We start from the raw sequence: 20,299 nt of genomic DNA, 5'->3' as shown, positions 1-20,299 counted from the left end.
ATGAGGGAGTAAGTGAGCAAAAGCAGGATCGAGGGCTGTGAAGGGCTAACCTGTCAGCTGGTCTTCTAAACTGCATACTGTGATCACTGCTAATCCAGAATCTTCGGTGACAACCCATCTCCTAGACAGCTGACATCCCCCAGCACCGAAATACTCATGACATTTAGGAATCTCAGGCCAATGCCCCCCTCCAACACCCCCCTGCACAGACCACAGCGATCAGGAGGGAATATCCTCCCTAAGAGATCTGTGTACATGAGTGTCAACTGAGTGTTTTGGGTATTTTCATGTTTGTGAAAAAATAGACAAAAATAGCAAAAACAACAAAGCAAAGATTTTCAAAGTCAAGTCTGAATTAAATCCCTGGGTAAGCAGCACGACACCAAATCAATGAATGCTTGGAAAGAAAGGCACTTTGTAATTCCCACTGAAATTGAACTGGCAAGGGGGCAGGACGTAATTCTGGTGTCAGTGTTGACCTTCTCAAAGGCCAATGGACCCCAATCCAAATCCAAGCTTGAAGCCCACGCCCCAGTCCAGTCTCCACAACCTGTCCAGCCTCCCTCTCCATCCAAACGTCCCCAGCATGCCACCCAGCCACAGGTCAACAACCTGGGATAATCTGATGGCCCGGCGTTTCTGAAGCTCATGCCCCTGCCTGAGTCACTGCTGTGTCCCCAGGTAGTCTCCCTAGTGACTGACCACACACCAAACCTCCAGCCCACAAGCCTCTCTTCACAAGAAGGGCTCTACACGAGGTTGTCAGAGCCCCAGGATCACCTTCATGATGCCCAGCATGGTGTGTAATCATGTATTTTCCCATGTGATTCTCTCATGAAGGCCTGTCCCCCTACCCCACACTACACTATGAGCTCCAGGGGGCCAGGACCCTGCCTGTTGGACTCACAGTAGCATTTCCAGCCTCCCCACTCCACACCCCATGGACTGAACAAGTGCATGACATGCTCGGGTAGAGCAAGGAATTAGACGCTGGGAGTCACTGAGTCACTGTAGCCCATTTCTGCAATATCTCTGAGGCTGAGTCACAGAAAGAAGCCACGGAGTCCAATATGCAGAACAGAGCCAAGAACTAAAGGGTCTGGAAACAGGTGAATCACTTACTGCGAGCCTGGCCAGAGTGCTTATTCTCAGCCCTGGGCAGACACGAGCTCGTTAAACCCTCACCTCCTGCGGGGCACATATCATCACCACCCTGTGTTCAGATGAGGCCCTGGAGGTAACAGACTGTGCTCAAGGTCATCTGATGATTAAATGACAGATCAGGAGTGGAGGGCTAGTACTGCCACTCACGTGGTCCAGCCTAGCCCAGGCCACTAGCTCTGTGTACCAGACATGGGATGCAAACACCTCTTCCATGGGCCAAAGATGGCCAACCTCATACGTTAGAAGGGATTAGAGCTACAGGAAAGTGCCTTGATTTCCTATCAGACTGGCATGGGCAGAATGATCCTGGGGTGGCTGTGACTAGGGTATGTGACAAAGGGATTCTCCTATGCTGGATGGTAAACTGGCCTGCCCTCGATGGAGCCAATCCGACAGCATCTATGAAAAGTATACAATAAGGCAATTCCACTTCAAAGAATTCAAGCTGCAGTTAACTTTGCATGCATGCACAGAGCCCTTGGTTAACTGCCCTATGACCACTGGGGGCTGTGGAGCATGGGGTGACCACGTGGGCTCTGCACTCAGACCACCTGGGCTCACATCTTCCTACTTGCCGTGGGCCTCTGGGCAAGTGACTCACACTCCAAGCTTTAGTCTCCTCATCTGTAAACAGTCCTTAGAATAGAGGCCGCTCTGAGGAGTAGACAGGTTAATGCACATAAAACAGTTAGAAGTGTACTAGCTGATAAGATCCAACAGTACGGGAAAAGGATTATTCACCACAACCAGGTGGGATTTATCCCTGGGCTGCAGGGGTGCTTCAACCTCCACAAATTAATCACATGATAGATCACAATAATAAAAGAAAAGACAAGAGCCATAGGATCCTTTTGATAGGTGCAGAAAAAGCATTTGATAGAATACAGCATCCTTTATCAATTAAAACTCTCCACAGTGTAGGGATAAAAGGAACATACCTCAATATCGTAAAAGTTATATTCAAAAGACCCACAGTGAATATCCTCAATGGGGAAAAACTGAGAGCTTTCCCCTAAGGTCAGGAACATGACAGGGATGTCCACTCTCACCAGTGTTGTTCAACATAGTACTGGAAGTCCTAGCCTCAGCAATCAGACAACAAAAAGAAAGAAAAAGCATTCAAATCAGCAAACACGTCAAACTTTCACTCTTCTCAGACAAGAAATACTCTGTAGAAAACACAGATTCTACCAAAAAATTGCTAGAACTCATATAGGAATTCAGCAAAGTCACAGGATACAAAAACAATGCACAGAAGTCAGTTGCATTTCTATACAGTGATAATGAGATAGAATAAGGAGAAATCAAGGAATCAATCCCATTTACAATTGCACCAAAACTCCATAAGAAACCTAGGAATAAACCTAACCAAGGAGGTAAAAGATCAGTACTCTGAAAACTATCGAACACTTATGAAAGAAACTGAGGAAGACACAAAGAAATGAAAAAACATCCCATGCTCATGGATTAGAAGAACAAGTATTGTGAAAATGTCTATGCTATCCAAAGCAATCTACACATTCAATGCAGTCCCTATCAAAATATCATCAGCATTTTTGAGAAGTGGAACAGTTTTAAATTTGTATGGAACCAAAGACCCCAAACAGCCAGAAGAATGTTGAAAAAGAAAACCAAAGCTGGAGGCATCACAATTCCAGACTTCAAACTGTATTACAAAGCTGTGATAATCAAGACAGTATGGTACTGGCACAAAAACAGACACATAGATCAATGGGACAAAACAGAGAACTCAGAAATGGACCCTCAACTCTATGGTCAACTAATTTTCGACAAAGCAGGAAAGAATATCCAATGGAAAAACGGCAGTCTCTTCAACAAATGACGTTGGGAAAATTGGACAGCCACATGCAGAAGAATGAAACTGGACCACTTTCTTAGACCATACACAAAGATAAATTAAAAATGGATGAAAGACCTAAATGTGAGACAGGGATCCATCAAAATCCTAGAGGAGAACACAGGCAGCAACCTCTGTGACGTTGGCCACCATAACTTCTTGCTAGACACATCTTCAAAGGCAAGGGAAACATAGGCAAAAATGAACTATTAGGACTTCACCCAGATAAAAAGCTTTTGCACAGCAAAGCAAATAGTCAATAAAACTAAAAGAAAACCTACAGAAGGGAGAAGATATTTGCAAGTGACCTATCAGAAGGGGGTAGTATCCAAAAAGGCTAGTATCCAAAATCCATAAAGACTTTACCAACTCAACATCCAAAAAACAAAGAATCCAGTCAAGAAATGAGCAGGAGATGTGAAAAGACATTTCTCCAAAGAAGACGTACAAATGTCTAAAAGACATAAAGAAATGCTCAATATTACTGGGCATCAGGGGTATACAAATCAAAACCACAATAAGGTATCACCTCACATCAGTCAGAATGGCTAAAATAAACAACTAAGAAACAAGAGATGTTGGCAAGGATGCAAAGAAAGGAGAACTCTCTTACACTGTTGGTGGGAATACAAAGTGGTGCAGCCCCTCTGAAAAACAGTATGGAGGTTCCTCAAAAAGTTAATATAGAGCTACCCTATGATCCAGCAGTTGCACTTCCAGGTATTTATTCGAAGGTTACAAACATAGTGATTTGAAGAGGCACCTGCACCCCAGTCTTGATAGCACAATAGCCAAACTGTGGAAAGAGCCCAGATGTTCATCGGCAGATGAATGGATAAAGGAGACGTGGTGTATACATGCAATGGAATATTACTCAGCCATCAAAAAGAACGACATCTTGCCATTTGCAATGATGTGGATGGAACTAGAGTGTTTTATGCTAAGTGAAATAAGCCAGTCAGCAAAGACTGATTGATTTCACTATAAGTGGAATTTAAGAAACAAAACATGAACATAGGGGAAGGGAAGGAAAAATAAAGATGAAATCAGAGAGGGAGACAAACCAGAAGAGATGCTAAATTCTAGGAAACAAACTGAGGGTTGCTGGCGGGGAGGTGAGTGGGGGGATAGGGTAACTGGGTGATGGGCATTAAGGAGGGCACGTGATGGGATGGGATGAGTCCTGAGTGTTCTATGCAACTGATGAATCACTGAACTCTACCTCTGAAACTAATAATACACTATATGTTAACTAAATTGGATTTAATGGCACTTGGGTGGCTCAGTGGTTAGCATCTGCCTTTGGCTCAGGTCGTGATCCTGCATCTTGGGATTGAATCCTGCATTGAGGCTCCCCACAGGGAGCCTGCTATGTCTCTGCCTCTCTCTGTGTCTCTCATGCATAAATAAATAAAATATTTAAAAATAAACAGTTTAAATAAATAATAAATAAAACAATTAGAGCTGCCTCTCACTTATATTGAACTCTCAGTAAATTCAGTAATCATTACTATTATTAGGATATTATGCAGCCACTTAAAGTTAAGAACAGGCTGTTCTATTGTTATAGATGTTGAACAATCTCCAAGACTGCTGAAAAGTGGGGAAAAAGAAGCAAAACAATGTGTAACGTATGCTATTATTTTATGTTTTAGAACAGGAGGATATGTGTATATGCATATGTCCATAAACGATCTCCAAAGATACATGGCATGAGGAATGGATGCCTTCAGGTGCAGGCATGAGAAGACAATTTGATTTTCACAGTACAGCCTTTTATGCCACTCTAATTCTTTGCGACATTCACTATTTAGTATTCAAAAAATTGGCTAAGAGACAGAAAACAAAACACAACAAAATGTGGGCATTAATCAGAGTCGGGGACTATGCGTGTGCTCTTCCCTGGGACACAGGGAGTTTCTTGGTTGCTTTTGACAACCTGTCTCCAGGCCTATCTGTGGCTGGTGCTAGACCTACTATGTATAATAGCAGAGTCAGGGTAGTGGTCCAGGGCAGGACCCCAAAAGTCTGCTAGAAGCACTGCCATCCCCAGAAAAGCTGGCTCTAGTCCTGCCTGCATGCATGGACTTCCTGTTTGTGACTCCTTTCCATGTGGTTGGACTGGCTAATCAAACTGGCCAGTGCTGGCAAGGGCCCATGCATATCTCCCTCTCCTCAGGGCCCCTTCTGGTGGAGGAGCTCTCTGAGGGAATTGATGGGGTCCAGGGGTTGGCACTCGGCACAAGCAGCCACAGCACCTGGTGACTGGGAGCAGGAAGTCTCTGAAATTGGCTTTATTGAGCAGGAATGCAGAGTCTCACTGTGGGGCTCATTATGCCGCACAGAGAGCCACATCCTCCGACCTAGCTTTTCGATGTAATGAAAGTGATGGGCGATTTATTTTTTTGGCCAGGTTGGAGAACATGCCTGATATAGGTCTTATTTCCCAACTGGCTCAGGATTCAATGTTTAAAGGAGATAAGGAGCTCTTTATCGACCCCCTCAGATACTCCAACAGTTGAGGGGATTCCTTTCATCTCCAAGAAACCCCCAAGAGGATGCATGAACCTCATGGCCTGGATGGGGTGGTGTGGATTAGGAGAGATGCTAAGTCAGGGATAATATCACATCATACCCTGCAAAGGTTCACCGGATCAGGTGTAAACCACTTGCACCCGGCAGAGGTGCTTTCATGATTATTCCAGCTTGCACAGTCTCACTGTGCTGTATTTATTCACGTGTGAGTTCTTTCCCTCATAGACGGTGGGCATCTTGGGGGTGCTTGCTTTTCTTGGCTTCCTCTCCAGCACCTCACCTAGCAGAGTGCCAGGCGCTCAGCAGGAACTCAGAAAACACCTGCTGGAAGAAGGAAAGCGTCTCCTCCAAGAAACCCTCACCTTGCTGGGAAGAGGACAGCGAGGGTTGCCATGGAAACCAGATGGAGCATGACTGCTGCGCTGCTCTACCGCAGCTCCTGTTTGGTCCTCCATAAAAATCCCACTCTGGCTTGTCAGCCGCTGGCAAGCACCCAGCACCTCAGGGGAATGGGGCAGCAGGGCACAGGTGTGCGGGCGGGGCTTCGCCTCAGCTGGCCTGGGGTGCTTGCCAGTCGAGCGAGGCTCTAGGTAAATGAACCCTGACATCATCCTTCTGGAAGTCCAGGACTGGTCTAGACATGGGTCACCTGTACAGTGGGTTGGGGTGAGAGGGAGTCATGGGGGCTAGGAGTCCCCTCTTTTGGACACTAAGGCCTTTTCCAGACACCTTTCCATGTGTCCAGGTTTCTGAAACCTCTGCACTTTTTGAGGACATCAGGAGGCCCTATCAGGCTCCCAAGCCCCATACACATGGGGTCCCCTTGCCAAGAATGCCCCCATTCCTTTCCCATCGGTGTCCTAAAGACCTCCCAATACCCAGTGCAAATTTCACCCACAGATTCACTCACAAGGCATTGCTAACACTTAGCTAGTGCTGCTGGACTCGGTCCAAACAAGGGCTTGGGAGTCTAATGTGGGCAACACACACATGGAGCATTACAAAACCACTCAGTGAGGGACCTGACGGAGGCCCAAGGGCAGAGAGCTTACCCGAGTCTGGTTTGTGTCTTTACTGTGTAAATGCCCAGTGCTTGGCATCTACGAAATGCTTTGGTGCTTGATCCAACAGGAAGCAAAAGAAGCAGGCAGCGGGGCACGTGCATGAGAGGGCAGGGGAGGGGGTTGTTTAGAATCTGAGTACATTATCATCAGCTTCCTAAAACCCACATCCACCCCCATGAGAACTTCAGTAGAATATCTGGCAATATGTCATGAGTGCAATTATTCGAGGCCCTACTATGTGCAAGGAGCCCCATGGAGAGATGAGGGACTATGGAACTAGTCACAGAAAGAGCTGCCCCACCTGGACTATGCGCCCTCTCCCTCCCGATGAGCCTCCTCTTACAATCCAAGACGGATCTCCATCCATGGGCTTGGACAGCGAGGAAGCACCAGAGGGTCTTGCTCAGAAGACCCAGCTTTGAGCTCTGCACCAACCACTTCTGAATGGAGAGAAGTGACCATTTCTAATGGCCCTGGTCTGAAAACAACCCTCAGGAATGTTCCAGAAACAACTGTATGACTTACCCAGTCCACAGACCCCCTCAAATCTCTCCTTCTCTCTCATTCTTTTGAGATTTTTCTTTTTTTTTTTTTTTAATGCTTTTTAAAAAAGACTGTGTTTTTTTGAGAGAGAAAGAGATAGGACAGCACAAGCAGGGAAGAGATGGAGAAGGAGACTCCCCCCTAAGCAGGGAGCCTGACATGAGGCTCGATCCCAGGACCCTGGGATCATGACTTGAGCCAAAGGCAGACACTAAACCGACTGAGCCACCCAGGTGCCCCATCTTTTCAGATTTTTCTGATCATTTCCTTAAATAATGGCCACCCAGGTATACCAGGTCCAAATCCCTGGAATCTGGAAATGTGGTCTTATAAAAACAAAGGACCTTTGGAAGTGTAATTAAGTGAAAGATCATGAGGTGTGGAGATCACCTTGGCTTATCTGTGGGCCCTAAACCCGATCACAAATGTCTCCCTAAGGCAGAGGCAGAGGAGACTGGATACGTACTGATGGGGAGGAGTCCACCTAGAGGTGGAGACCGGAGGGACATGGCCACAAGTTGAGGACTGCTGCTAGCAGCCCCAGAAGCTGGAAGAAGAGGGAAGGACTCCACCCTGGAGTGTCTGAAGGGAGGCGGCCCTGCCAACAGCTTGTCTTTAGCCCAGTGAAACCAACTCTGGGCCTCTGGCCTCCAGCCCCATGAGAGAATAACTCTGTTCCTTGGGGCTCCCAAGTGTGTAGTGAGTTATTAGAGCGGCCACAGGAAATACTCCTCCAGCTCACCTACAATGCAGCGTGCGGCCAGCTTCTGTCCTAGCACCCTATGAGGCAGCCACAGTTATCCGTACGTGATAGATATGGCACCTAGAGTCACCTGCTAGTAAGTGGCACTGCTGGGACCCAATCCAGGTAGTCGTGTGTCTCAACCCTATCTCTTAACCCCTGGGCTCTACCACTTGACCTCCAGCAGCCTCTACCTCCCACCAGAGCACCTGCAGAAACGAGTCCTGCATCCAGGCCGCCGGACCTCCAGCCTTGTGTGGGCACTCTCCCTACCTGCTAATTCTTTGGGGTTCTGCTAGAAGCCACCTCCCCCACTCTGGCAGGACTATCCCATACCTTCCTACAGTCCTCCTCTCTTCTTCCCCATGTCATCACCTCGCACTTCATTGGGAAGCATCATATAGGGACGTGCCATGTTCACACCTCCCATCATGCACCTGCAGGCATCTCTGCATGCTCTGGACTTCCCTTCCCAGGACGATGGCCCCGGCCTCTCTCTGGTGCTGACACCAGAGCTCTGGCTTCCAGCCTCTCAGTACCATTTCCTGCAATTGTCCCTGAGCCTCCCCTGTCTGTGGAGGACCATCCCCAGCAGAGCATTCAGAGCCTCTGGCATCACCGTAACTGTCCTTCTCGTGACCCCGGGTTCTCTTTACTCTGATGCTTCCCTGCACAGCAGGCTGGCCGCCCCTTCTTCTAGGACTCCTTTTCTCTCCTGCTCTCACTCCCCTGGTTTCCTGTCACTTTGCTGAGGGTGTAAAGGCTATGGTTCCTGAGGCGCCTTCCCATTCCCCTCCACACCCCTCTCCACTTTCTGGGGTTTTCCCCCTCCTTCCCTGTCCTGCCACCTGTAGTCCCCACTCCTACCCCGCCTGCATCTGAACAGACCTTCGGGCTCCTCCTGACACATCCATCTGGTGTCTGTAGGTATCTCCAACTCGCCCAGCTCAGAAAGGCCTCTAGATCTTTTCCTCAAAACTCAGTCTCCCTCTTTCCTCATCTTAGGAAGCAGCAGCACCTTCCCCCTGGGTGCCGACAGCTCTTCTCCCACAGACCCCACTCCCAAGCCATCAGTGGGTGCTGCTGCTCCTCCTCCCTCATCCATTCCTTGATTCTGCGGACCTCTGTGAGCCTGTGGGAGGGACATCACACAGACCTACCCCCTGGAGGTCCTCCTGGGACATCAGCCCTGAGTGAGAGGCCAGGTGCAGCCCAGCCAAGGGACTAGTGGCTGCCAACCGAGTGTTGCTCTGCGAGGGTGTCCCACCACAGCCCAACCCCCTGGGGCCAACTCTGGGCAGCCTATGAGGCCACGTCAAACCTGAACCTACAGCGCTAACTTCTGGTTGGAGTAACCCTGCCCCTTCTCACCATCTTTCCTGTCCAATTAACCAGAGAGACCCCAATCTACCTGCTGGTGACTCTCCATCAAGCTTGCCACTGTTGTATGGCCCCACCTCCACAAGCACCTACTGTGTGCCAGGCAGTGCTTGAAGCACTCAGAATAAATCAGCACACAAGACAGAAAGTCCCCACCTTTGTGAACTTCCTGCCTAGCTGGGAAGACAGAGTCCAACATTAAAGACAAGACAAGACACCTAAGGTGGCTTCTGACAGCCTTGAGTGACAGGAAGAAAGTCAAGGGCAGGATGAATAATGGAAGCTGCTCCAGGTCATGCTCACACTGGCTCTGCGTGACCCTCCAGCCCACTTCCGTGTGCTACTGCCACGCTGGCCTCATCCCCTTCTAGACCCTAAGTGCCCACGTATGTCCCTCCCTGAGCTCCATCCATGCAGCCCCCACGGGGTGCTCACCACTCAAGTCTCAGCTCTCCTGAGCCTCCCCTAGAGGGCCTCCCGGTACCCCCAGGGGAAAGTGAGCCCCTGCTATTCTGCAACAGAGCATTTTGCTGCTTTATAGCCCCTCCACACCATGGAACTGCAGGGTTATCCACACAGGCCTTCATATTCCGCTTGTGTGCATCCCACGAGGACCACCACCCGGACGATTTGCCAGTGTCGAGCCAGGGCCTCCTGTGTTTTAAAAATGATTGCACACAGGAGCAAATTACCCAGAAAGAACAAACAAACTACCAGAATTTGGGGTGAGCTGCTCCATTACGCTGAGTTCCGGAAATGAGAAACAAAATCACATCTCAACAGCGTTAATATAGAATAAAAATGGTGCAGTTGTAAAAAAATCCTACTACATGGTGGGTGCAGGAAACCACTCCAGGCATGGATCTAAAAGCCTCAATTCAACCAATACTCACCGAATGCCTACTCTGTTCTCCTAGAAACCACAATTTAGAGACAGTCTAGAACAGGATGCTGGCAACATCAAAAGATAGCAATGTGTTGGGGATCCCTGGGTGGCTCAGCAGTTAGCGTCTGCCTTCGGCCCAGGGTGTGATCCTGGAGTCCCGGGATCGAGTCCCACGTCAGGCTCCCAGTGAAGAGCCTGCTTCTCCCTCTGCCTGTGTCTCTGCCTCTCTCTTTCTGTGTCTCATGAATAAATAAAATCTTAAAAAAAAAAAAAAAAAGATAGCTATGAGCTTCCTTTAAATAACAGGAAATAAACACTGGCCTAGACTTAACTTTCTTCTTTCCCTTTGTGTTTCTGGAAAATTCTAAGTGCCAACTTTTTTAAAAGCTGTTTTGTCAATAGAACAGTGGATCTGAAAGGATATGGGCCTGGGGGCAAACCCATCACCGGTCACTTGTGTGACCTTAGGCAAAACCAATCAAACTTTTTAAACATCAGCTTCCCTTCCAGAGCCATTGTGAGAATTACCTAAGGTCACAGGCAAGAGGTGCCTGGCGGTGATCTGGGCCAGAACAATGCTAGAGCTAAGACACTGTGGGGCTCTCTGTGCTTCTAGAAACTTCCAGGAGCAGACAGAGGTACCCAGTTCTCCCAGTTCCTCCTCCCTCTGTCCAGAGCTAAGCTGCCTCCATTATGACAACTGTCTAAGAGCCTGACACAAATCCAAGGAAACCCCTCTCCCTCAGATACTCTCGGTGAGACAGCCCATGAAGAAATGATGTAAAAGATAAACCACCACGCAAACCAGGGAGATGCTCTTTATCAAAGGTAAATCAGCAAAAGAGACCAAGGTCAGGGCTCTGATGGGTCTGAGAAACGAGGCAGCAATCAAGTCACATAATGACATATTTAGAAGCCCAGCTAAACTTTAAACTTCACATAAGAATTATAAATGGGATAAATTATTTGTTAGAGGGAAAAAAAGCTTTTTTTTTTTTTTTTTTTTTGGTGGAGAGACAATCACAGACTTCCATGCATACTAAGCCCCTGACATTCTGAGTGACATTTTCTTTCTGGAAGCTCCAAAGCCCAACTTTAAGTCAAGATGGAAAGATTAAAAGTAACTGACAATGCTATGATTGAAAAAAAAAACAAACAAACAAACACCAGGTCCCTAAAACGAGCATTCAACCACGGAGTCTGAAACACAGCGAATGTTCAATAAATAATGAATGTTGGGATGGGGATGGTGGGGGAGGGGGCGGGGGAAGAGAGGGGGAAGGGAGGAGACCAGGACAAATGCAGCTCTCCAGCTGAGCACTCTCAGGTCATGCTCCACAATCAATGTTAAACACTCCAGGCAAAACAAGAGGGGCTCCCAAGGAGAAATAAATATAAAAGTCCAGAGCTCTGAGGGGATTTACAAGAATAAAATCTTGGTAACCTCAATGTCCTCTGAGCACTCTACACACCAGGACCAGCACATCGCAGCCTGTTCACTTCGTAGAATGTGGGGCTCAAGGAAGCCTGTGCTCCTTATACACCATCACTTCTTGAACTAACAACAAAGACAGGATGATTGATACCTTCCATATGATACTAATGCCGTTCACGTTATACGCTGTTACTATGATATGTTATCACATGTACTGTTGCATATTAGTACACACGTACTGTGTGTGTATGTAATACACACGTATTACATATACACCTATGCTAATTATAACCCTAATTCCTTTGGCCAGAGGTTGCAAAGTACAACCTACCTGCAAATTAAATTTCTAGGTGCTGATCACATGAGCCAAGTCATCTCACTCTACTTTTCCTTTCCATGTTTTGGAAGACAACAGACTTTTAGCTAGGCAACACTTTTATAATCACCTGCGCCTACCATTTAATGTAATGAGAGACATTCATGAATCTAAGCCAGTTGCCAGCCACCCTTCTCTCCACTACCCATCCACTCTTCCCCTCCCTCTTTCCTCTTGGGTAGTGTGGCAAATTCTAATTTGTTGCCCTTGGCATTCTGATTAGGGAATTAAGCTAAAATGAAGGATCACACCTGAATGGCTGTGCAAAGCGCAGTTAGCCACGCCACATGAGCCCAGACCCAGAAACAGATGAACAAGGCCCAATGCCCAGCTGGGTGCAAGGACAGCCCAGCAGGTATAGGCCTGAAGGTCTGACACTGCAGGATGGCACTCGGCTGGGAAGGGACAACCCTCAGGCAGGATGGAAGTCCCTCTGTGCTCAGAACCCCCATAGCTCACAAAGTGCCAAGAATTGGACACGAGAGAGTACTTCTCTCAGACCAGTGACCAGTCACTCTTAAGGAAGTAGAGACAGTGCTCTCCATTTCTTGTGCTCTCTTGAGTCCGTCTCTGCCCGCCACGGGACAGTTTCCAGGCCCCAGGGAGACAGGACCAGAGCTGTTAGATCTTGCTCCCAGGCTCTCCCACAATCAGTTGCTGTTTGCACCGCTCTTAAGACTCCTAGAAGGGATGAGCATCTTGAGTGCTTCTCTTTACCATCTGCTCCTCTCCTGTTAAGTCAGGTCCCAACTCAGAGATGTAAACTCCAGGGAAGACTCTGCCACCAAGTCCCTTTCCCATCATGAAACTTTACAGTATCCCCTGGCACTTCTGGTTTCCCCCACCCAGAGATGAAGAAACCGGGACTCAGAGAATATTTGTGAAACATAACATGGCTGAGATTCTACAGAGAAAGCTCCAGTCCTGTCCTGTCACTTAATAAATGTGTGGCTGTTCTATACCTCTTCACTTAGAAGAGCATCAGATCCTTCAACTAGCAAATAGGAAAAAGAGGATGCCTTACTGAAGAGTATTAGTATGGGGACCAAAGGCACACAATCAAAATGACCCAGGCATACCTCATCAAGATAAAAAGCTTCTGCACAGCAAAAGAAACAGTCAACAAAACTAAAAGACACCCTACAGGATGGGAGAAGATATCTGCAAATGACCTATCAGATAAAGGGCTAGTATCCAAGATCTATAAAAAACTTATCAAACTCAACAGCAAAGAAACAAACAATCCAATCATGAAATGGGCAAAACACATGAGCAGAAATCTCACAGAGGAAGACATAGACATGGCCAACAAGCACATGAGAAAATGCTCCGCACCATTGGCCATCAGGGAAATACAAATCAAAACCACAATGAGATACCACCTCACACCAGTGAGAATGGGGAAAATTAACAAGGCAGGAAACCACAAATGTTGGAGAGGATGTGGAGAAAGGGGAACCCTCTTGCACTGTTGGTGGGAATGTGAACTGGTGCAGCCACTCTGGAAAACCGTGTGGAGGTTCCTCAAAGAGTTAAAAATAGATCTGCCCTATGACTCAGCAATTGCACTATTGAGGATTTACCCCAAAGATACAGATGCAGTGAAACACCAAGACACCTGCACCCCAATGTTTCTAGCAGCCATGTCCACAAAAGCCAAACTGTGGAATGAGCCTTGGTGTCCATCGAAAGATGAACGGATAAAGAAGATGTAGTCTATGTGTACAATGGAATATTACTCAACCATTAGAAACGACAAATACTCACCATTTGCTTCGATGTCGATGGAACTGGAGGGTATTATGCTGAGTGAAATAAGTCAATTGGAGGACAAACATTATACGGTCTCATTCATTTGGGGAATATAAAAATTAGTGAAAGGGAATAAAAGGAAAGGAGAGAAAATGAGTGAGAATATCAGTGAGGGTGACAAAACACGAGAGACACCTAACTCTGGGAAATGAACAAGGAGTGATGGAGTGGTGAAAAGGGAGGTGGGCAGGGGTGGGGTGGGGTGACTGGGTGACGGGCACTGAGGGGGGCACTTGACAGGATGAGCACTGGGTGTTTTTTTTTTTTTTTTTTTTTTTTAGCACTGGGTGTTATGCTACATGTTGGCAAACTGAACTCCAATAAAACAAAACTAAACTAAACTAAAAACTAAAAAACAAAATGACCCAGGCATAGGACAAGACCAGAGCTAGGACCACAACCTAGGAGCAACAATAGAGAGCAGGCACAGGATATGGGAGATAATAAAATTTCAGAAACTTTAAGATAATTATGCTTTATATGTTTTAAGAAGTAAAAGATGAGACAGCATTTTAGAAGACAACTGGAGAAAGGACACGTATAAAGAAGCCCTCTGCAAATATTTGCAAAAGGGACAGGAGGAAAGGCCATGCTGATGAGCCTCATCGAGTGAGTCACTGTGGCCAGTGCAGCAGCATCCTGATCGCAAGCATGCGCCCTGCAGCCAGACTGCCTGGGCTGGAGCCTGGCTCTCTGTTTTCAAGTGTGTGCCCTGGGGCAAGCTCCACAGCCTCTCTCAAATCCTCATCCATGAGGATGAGCAGCATATAAGAGCAGCATAAGAGCAGCAATACCTGCTCCATAGGGTGGCTAAGAGGATTACAAGTTAGTATTCACGAAGTGTTTGGAACTGGGTCTGGCTCTACGTTCTACTGTACACAGGAGGTACATTGTTAAGTATTCGTTAAATAAATAAAAAGAATGGAATTCAGTTCGGCAAACACACTGCCTGGCCTGGCCCCTCTCTCCAGCCTCTTCCTTAATTTCTCTGTACTCAATACCTCAATCCACACGTCAGTTGAACCGAGTTACTGTGCTTCACCAAATGCATCTTGCTCATTTCTTGTCCTCTCATCTGCCCTTTCTTCCCTCTGCCTGAAGTCTTCCTTCTCTTAGTCCACCTGGAAAGCCTCCTTTTAGCAGCATGGTGTTCATCAAACTTTTATGGTCACTTTCGTTTATGTGACTGTCTTTCCCATTAGATCATAGCACAAACTATGTCTTATTCATCCCTTTTCCCAAATACTAAGCATAGCTGTAGTTCCACAATGACCACTGGGTAACACATGAATGAGTAACTGAATGAATGAATGAGTGAATGAATGCAACATACTCAGTGTTTGCTCTCAGGCCAGTGCAGTTAAGCAGTCATCATATCCAAGCAAGTATAATGTGATTGAGAATTCTTACTCTTCTAAGGCTTGAAGCATGCTCCCAGGGTCCTCTGAAGACAGAATGTCAATCATTTGGTCATTCAGCGCAAGGTCCTCATTGACACCATCAGCTGAGGTAAACTGGGAGTGCTCCAACTTGCTCTCATGATGCTGAACCTGCAGGGAAATTTCAAGAACAATGGAGTGGGCCTTCTTATGAATGTCCTGTGCTGAGAAAATCATGGGGGAAAAGCAGGGACCTGCAGTCAGAGAAACTTGCTGGCCCCATCACCTGTGAGGAGGGTAAACTCAGACAAGACACTGCATTGCCCTGGGCCTCCATTTTCTCATCAAAGAAATGGGATCATAATTCCAGTAGCCCTGCATAGGGTTACTGTACATATAAGCAAAACAATGTATGGAAAGGCCTCTGCAACTTGTAAAGACCTATAAAAATATTTCACTCAACAAAAAAATAAAAAATAAAAATAAAAATAAAAATATTTCACCATCATCACCATCACCACCACCATCCTCATAATCATCATTATCACCATCATCACCACCATCATCATCATCACCATTGTCATTATCACTATCACCATCATCACCATCATCATCACCACCATCACCATCATCAAAACCATCATCGTCACCATCATCACCATCATCATAATCATCATCGTACAGAGGGAATTTCCAGTTGGCAGACAGACTTCGACATGCATCTGGCTGGTTTCTAATTAGAATATAGAATTGTCAGATGGAAGTGACATGGAAGATAACTAAGCCCAACCCAATGATTGGATCGTTTTGTCCTTATTATTAATTCTTCAAAGAGGTAATAACTATAGCAAATATTTAAGAATTCCTCTCCCTGTGCCTTGGATATGTTATCATCATGAAACTGTCACCACAAAATAAGTGCTGTTGCCCCCACATTACATACAAGAAACCACAGCTCAGAGGGGTTATCTGCATTCACATAGCCCATGAAGAGTCAGGGTTGGCATCTGGTCCCAAGTCGATCTAACTCATAAGATGGACGGAGCGAAGTGCTAAAAAAGGTGAAGAAGGCTGTCTTGTGTTTTATAGCACACTGTCTCACTGGTGGCCTCGGGCTGGCAAAAATAAAGAAAAATGTGAAAAGAGTTCATTCTGTGAACTTCAAGGGTCTTCAGGCCTTAAATCAACACTTTGCTTTCCTCTCTGCAGGTGTAATGATCAGCCTTTCATCTCCAGGAAATGATTCCTGCTCCTTCATCATAGCAGCAGGGAAGTTTTGTTCTGTGATTGATAGTGGCTCTGGGAGACAAGCTGAAGGTCTGTTAAGAGGGGCCCTTTGTCTCCTCCCTTTCGCCTGCCATAGACACTGTGGGTCCATATCACTTTGAAATGACCAACCTCTCCTCTGGGAAGCAGACACCAAGAGAGCGATGAGACAGGCCCTCCAGCCTCCAGAAATGGCCCCCAGAAGCCAAGTCCAGCCTACATGTGGCCACTTGACCCAAGTGTTTCAACTTCATGGACCTCAGTTTCCTCAATATAGAGTGAAGGGGAGGGATGGCTGATGTTCCCTTCAAGGTGCTGGGCCCCTGGGTGACACTGGGTCACAGCAGCTCCAGCCCTCCATGGCCCTGGAGGGACCAACAACATGCCATGATGCTTATTGCCTCAAGCGTCTTCTCATGGAGCTCATTGCACTCTATGAACTGCGGCTCTGATTTCCTTCCTGTCTGTCCAACCACTGATGGGCTGAAGGCTCGTTCATTCCCACACATTTATTCAGGGCCTTCCAAGCACCAGGTTCTGTACTAAGTAGTGGGGATGGTGGCAGATACCACCTGTTATCTACCCATGTCCCCAAGCCCTTACTGCTCCAGTGTCCACTAGCCCAATATCTCTAAACCAATACCCTCACTTCTTTTCCTAAAGGCTTTTGCTGGCCCTCAGGGCCCATGCCAGGGAAATAAGGTCCCCCTGTGTCCGGCCTCTGCAGGAGCACTGGCAATACTGACTCTATCTGTGGCCCTCCATTTCATTCATGTCGTCTCTTGGGACTATGTGTTCTGGACCCTTGGAGATTAATATACATTCCTTAGAAATGCCCAGGAAGGCCAGAAGTAAGAGGTTTGTTTAGGCCTTCCATAAATTTTTTAAAGATAACATAGTCTTTCCCCCTCCTGATGCACAGATGGTGCCATGAGATCTAATGAAAGGGCAGCTGTCAGTGAGGTGCTCTTGAACCCATGAAGGTGTCAGCGGACCCTTTGATCTCACTACAGTGCCCTCTGCATGTCTCCTCACTCTATAAAATCTGTGGAGTAAGGTCTGGACTCTGTAAGAATAGCTGTTCAGCCCCTGGATCGCCCCTCACCTGATCACCTACCAATTAAGTTACCCTGAATAAAACTCTGTGTAAATAGTATGCAGTGGCCTGCTCTGTTCTCTGGTCTCAAAGTGCCTTCTCAGTGGGAAGGACAGGCCTTCCTCCCCTACCTTCTAACAGTCCCTATGCCCCCATGTCCTTGACTGATGACTAGCGGGGTAGATACTCAGCTCCTTCCCTCCTTGGGTGGAATGATTCTGAGACAAGTTACATACTGTCCCCAGAGGTCCCAGGCAGGGTGAAGCTCTAGGGGCCCACAGCAGTAATCTGACCAGCGGCCTTCCTTCCTGCCTCACTTCCCAACCCCACACCACTACCTCCTGGGATCACTTCCCATACAGGCTACTTGTGTTTGGGTCCTGGCCCTGGGGTGTGCTTCTGTGGGAATCCAGACCAAGGCAGGAATAGAGAGAATAAGACATTCACAGGTGGGCCCAACAGATTAGGAGGTGTGCTGGGTGGGGTCTATAGAAGCTAGTGCGGGAACCCAGAGAAAGGGCCCCCACCCCAGCCAGCACTACACTCACGAAGGGCAGAGAGGATGGGAAAGCATCCAGGGTGAGTATGGTGAGCTGATGATCTCAGGGAACGCTGAGTTACTGCCTCGACTGGGGCTGAGGAGTGAAGTAGAAAATGGCAGCAGAGGTGGGCAGAAGCTGGCCCCGGGGGGCTTCCCACCCAGGCTGACAGATCCACTCTCTCCCTGAGGAGGAAGTGAGTGTGGACCATTGAGGAGTATGGACCAGGACCTGAGTCAGTGTGGCAGGAACACAGAGCCAGCCACCCAGATGGGGGCTCCGTTATTCAGTCAGATCACAAGGGGCCCTCAGCCCTGGCCACTTGCTGGAATCATCCAGAAAGCTTTAAAAACGATGAATGAGGGACGCCTGGGTGGCTCAGAGGTTGGGTGCCTGTGCCTGCCTTCAATTCAGGTCTGATCCCAGGATGTGGGATCAAGTCCCACATCGGACTCCCTGCAGGGAGCCTGCTTCTCCCTCTGCCTATGTCTCTGCCTCTCTCTCTCAGTCTGTGTCTATCATGAATAAATAAATAAATCTTTAAAAATAAATAAATAAAAACGATGAATGACAAGGACACATCCTGGCATGGTTGTTAGAGTCTCTGCAGCTGAGCCCGGACATGAGCATGTGTCTGTCATCTCCCTGGGGATGGGGACATTCATCCAGGGCAGAGACTCACCTAGCTGGAGGATAAACTTCAACCTCACATCTCCTGCCAACCGATCCCCCTCCAGGTACAAAACACATGTGGAGACTCACCTGATGCCTGGCAAACGGGCCTCCCTTTAAACACTGGTATCGAGCCATGAAGAAAAGTGTGACCCAGGTCAGCACAAAGGAGATGACAGAGGCTGTGAAGAATCCTGCTGCATGGAGGCCGTGATTTGGGACAACCTACAGGACGAGAGGAAGAGAAGGGCTTGTCCATGGTCACGCTTCATATCTTTCAGTCAGGTCATAACTAAGAGTTACAACAGAATAAGTACAGAGTCAGCGAGAATGGCCTGGGTTTGGACCCAACTGTCCCCACTGGCTGGTGGTCTGAGACCATCACTGGACCTCTCTGAGCCTGTTTCCTCACAGCGTGGCTTCCACACAGTGCGTCGGAAGCCCTGAGCAGGATGACCACTGCCAGGAAGTCAGTAGGGCCACCCCCCTGCCGAGCCTGGTGTACCACAGGCACTCAAGAACATTAAATTCCCAAACCCACACGTAAGAAACCTAAGGCAGCACTAGGGACCCGTGAGTTGTTTTGAGTCGGGGGCATTTCTGAAGAGGCCAGAGGAAGAATCTGTAATGCCCTTCCCTTCTCCCCATGCTGTCTGCACCCCTCTTCCCAAAAACATCAGAAAGGCAACCCCCCCAGCCCTCTCTGGACTTTAGGACCAGGCTAGAGGATGCACAGGGCAGGGAAGCATCCCACAGCACGAGGTGGCTGGCTGCCAAGCAATCCAAAGACCTGGCTTAACATGCCCAGCCCTCTCTCTCCTCAGAGGCTTTCTCTGGACTCCAGCCAGTGAGAACCTGGGACAAATGTGCATCCGTGACAGGCCAGGAGTGGCTGGCATCAAACAACTGGGAGAAGCTAGTATGTCCTAGACACTCCACCCTGAGCCCCTCCCTCCACCCGTTCCCTAGGTCCTAGACCACAGCAGCAGCTGGCATCTGACAAGCACTCACAATGGGCTGAGACTGCTTGCCGCACACTTATGCATGCATCAGAACCAGGACAGCCTGTGGAAACATGCATCACTGTGCCCCACCTCGAGCTTCCAATTCACAAGACCTGGGGACAGGGCCTCAGGAGAGCCTTTCCAAGTTCCCAGGGGCTGCTGCTGTGCTATTGGTTTGAAAAACACCCTTTGAGAACTGCTGGGCTAAGGGTTTCACAAGACTTAACTCCTTGAATTCTCCCAAAAACACTTTGAACAAGATACGGAGCTCTGGATTTTTAATCCTACAGATCTGGATGGAAATGTCACCTCTGTCAAAACAGCTGTGATACCCCGGATGAGCAACTTGACTTCCGGCAACCTCACTTCTCTCATCTGTAAAATGGGGTAAAATCTCCTCATAGAATGAAGATTAAATAAAGTAGTAATATGGAGATTAGTGCAAAGTTTGGCTCATTTATCAATCAGCAATTATTTATTGAGTATTTACTGTGTACCAGGCTGTAAGCTGGGGTTCTTTGTGTGGTTATACTCTTTGTGTGGGCACT

At 47.7% G+C, this 20,299-nt stretch overlaps 1 protein-coding gene across 3 annotated transcripts in view; it reads right to left on the bottom strand.

Moving 5' to 3' along the window:
- Positions 1-20,299, bottom strand: part of EVC2 (EvC ciliary complex subunit 2) — a 136,998-nt gene that overhangs the window by 74,691 nt on the left and 42,008 nt on the right. For all 3 annotated transcript variants that reach the window (XM_055326573.1, XM_055326572.1, XM_055326574.1), the window contains exons 8-9: positions 18,838-18,972; positions 15,206-15,345 (exon numbers count right to left, since the gene is read on the bottom strand). In XM_055326573.1, coding sequence (XP_055182548.1) covers positions 15,206-15,345; positions 18,838-18,972 — 275 coding nt within the window. The remainder of the gene's footprint in view (positions 1-15,205; positions 15,346-18,837; positions 18,973-20,299) is intronic.

Source organism: Nyctereutes procyonoides, unplaced genomic scaffold (genome assembly GCF_905146905.1).
Source record: "Nyctereutes procyonoides isolate TBG_1078 unplaced genomic scaffold, NYPRO_anot_genome, whole genome shotgun sequence".
Taxonomy (NCBI): Eukaryota; Metazoa; Chordata; class Mammalia; order Carnivora; family Canidae; genus Nyctereutes; species Nyctereutes procyonoides.
The sequence above is the reverse complement of the archived record's forward strand: the minus strand, read 5'-3'. Positions and strand labels throughout refer to the sequence as shown.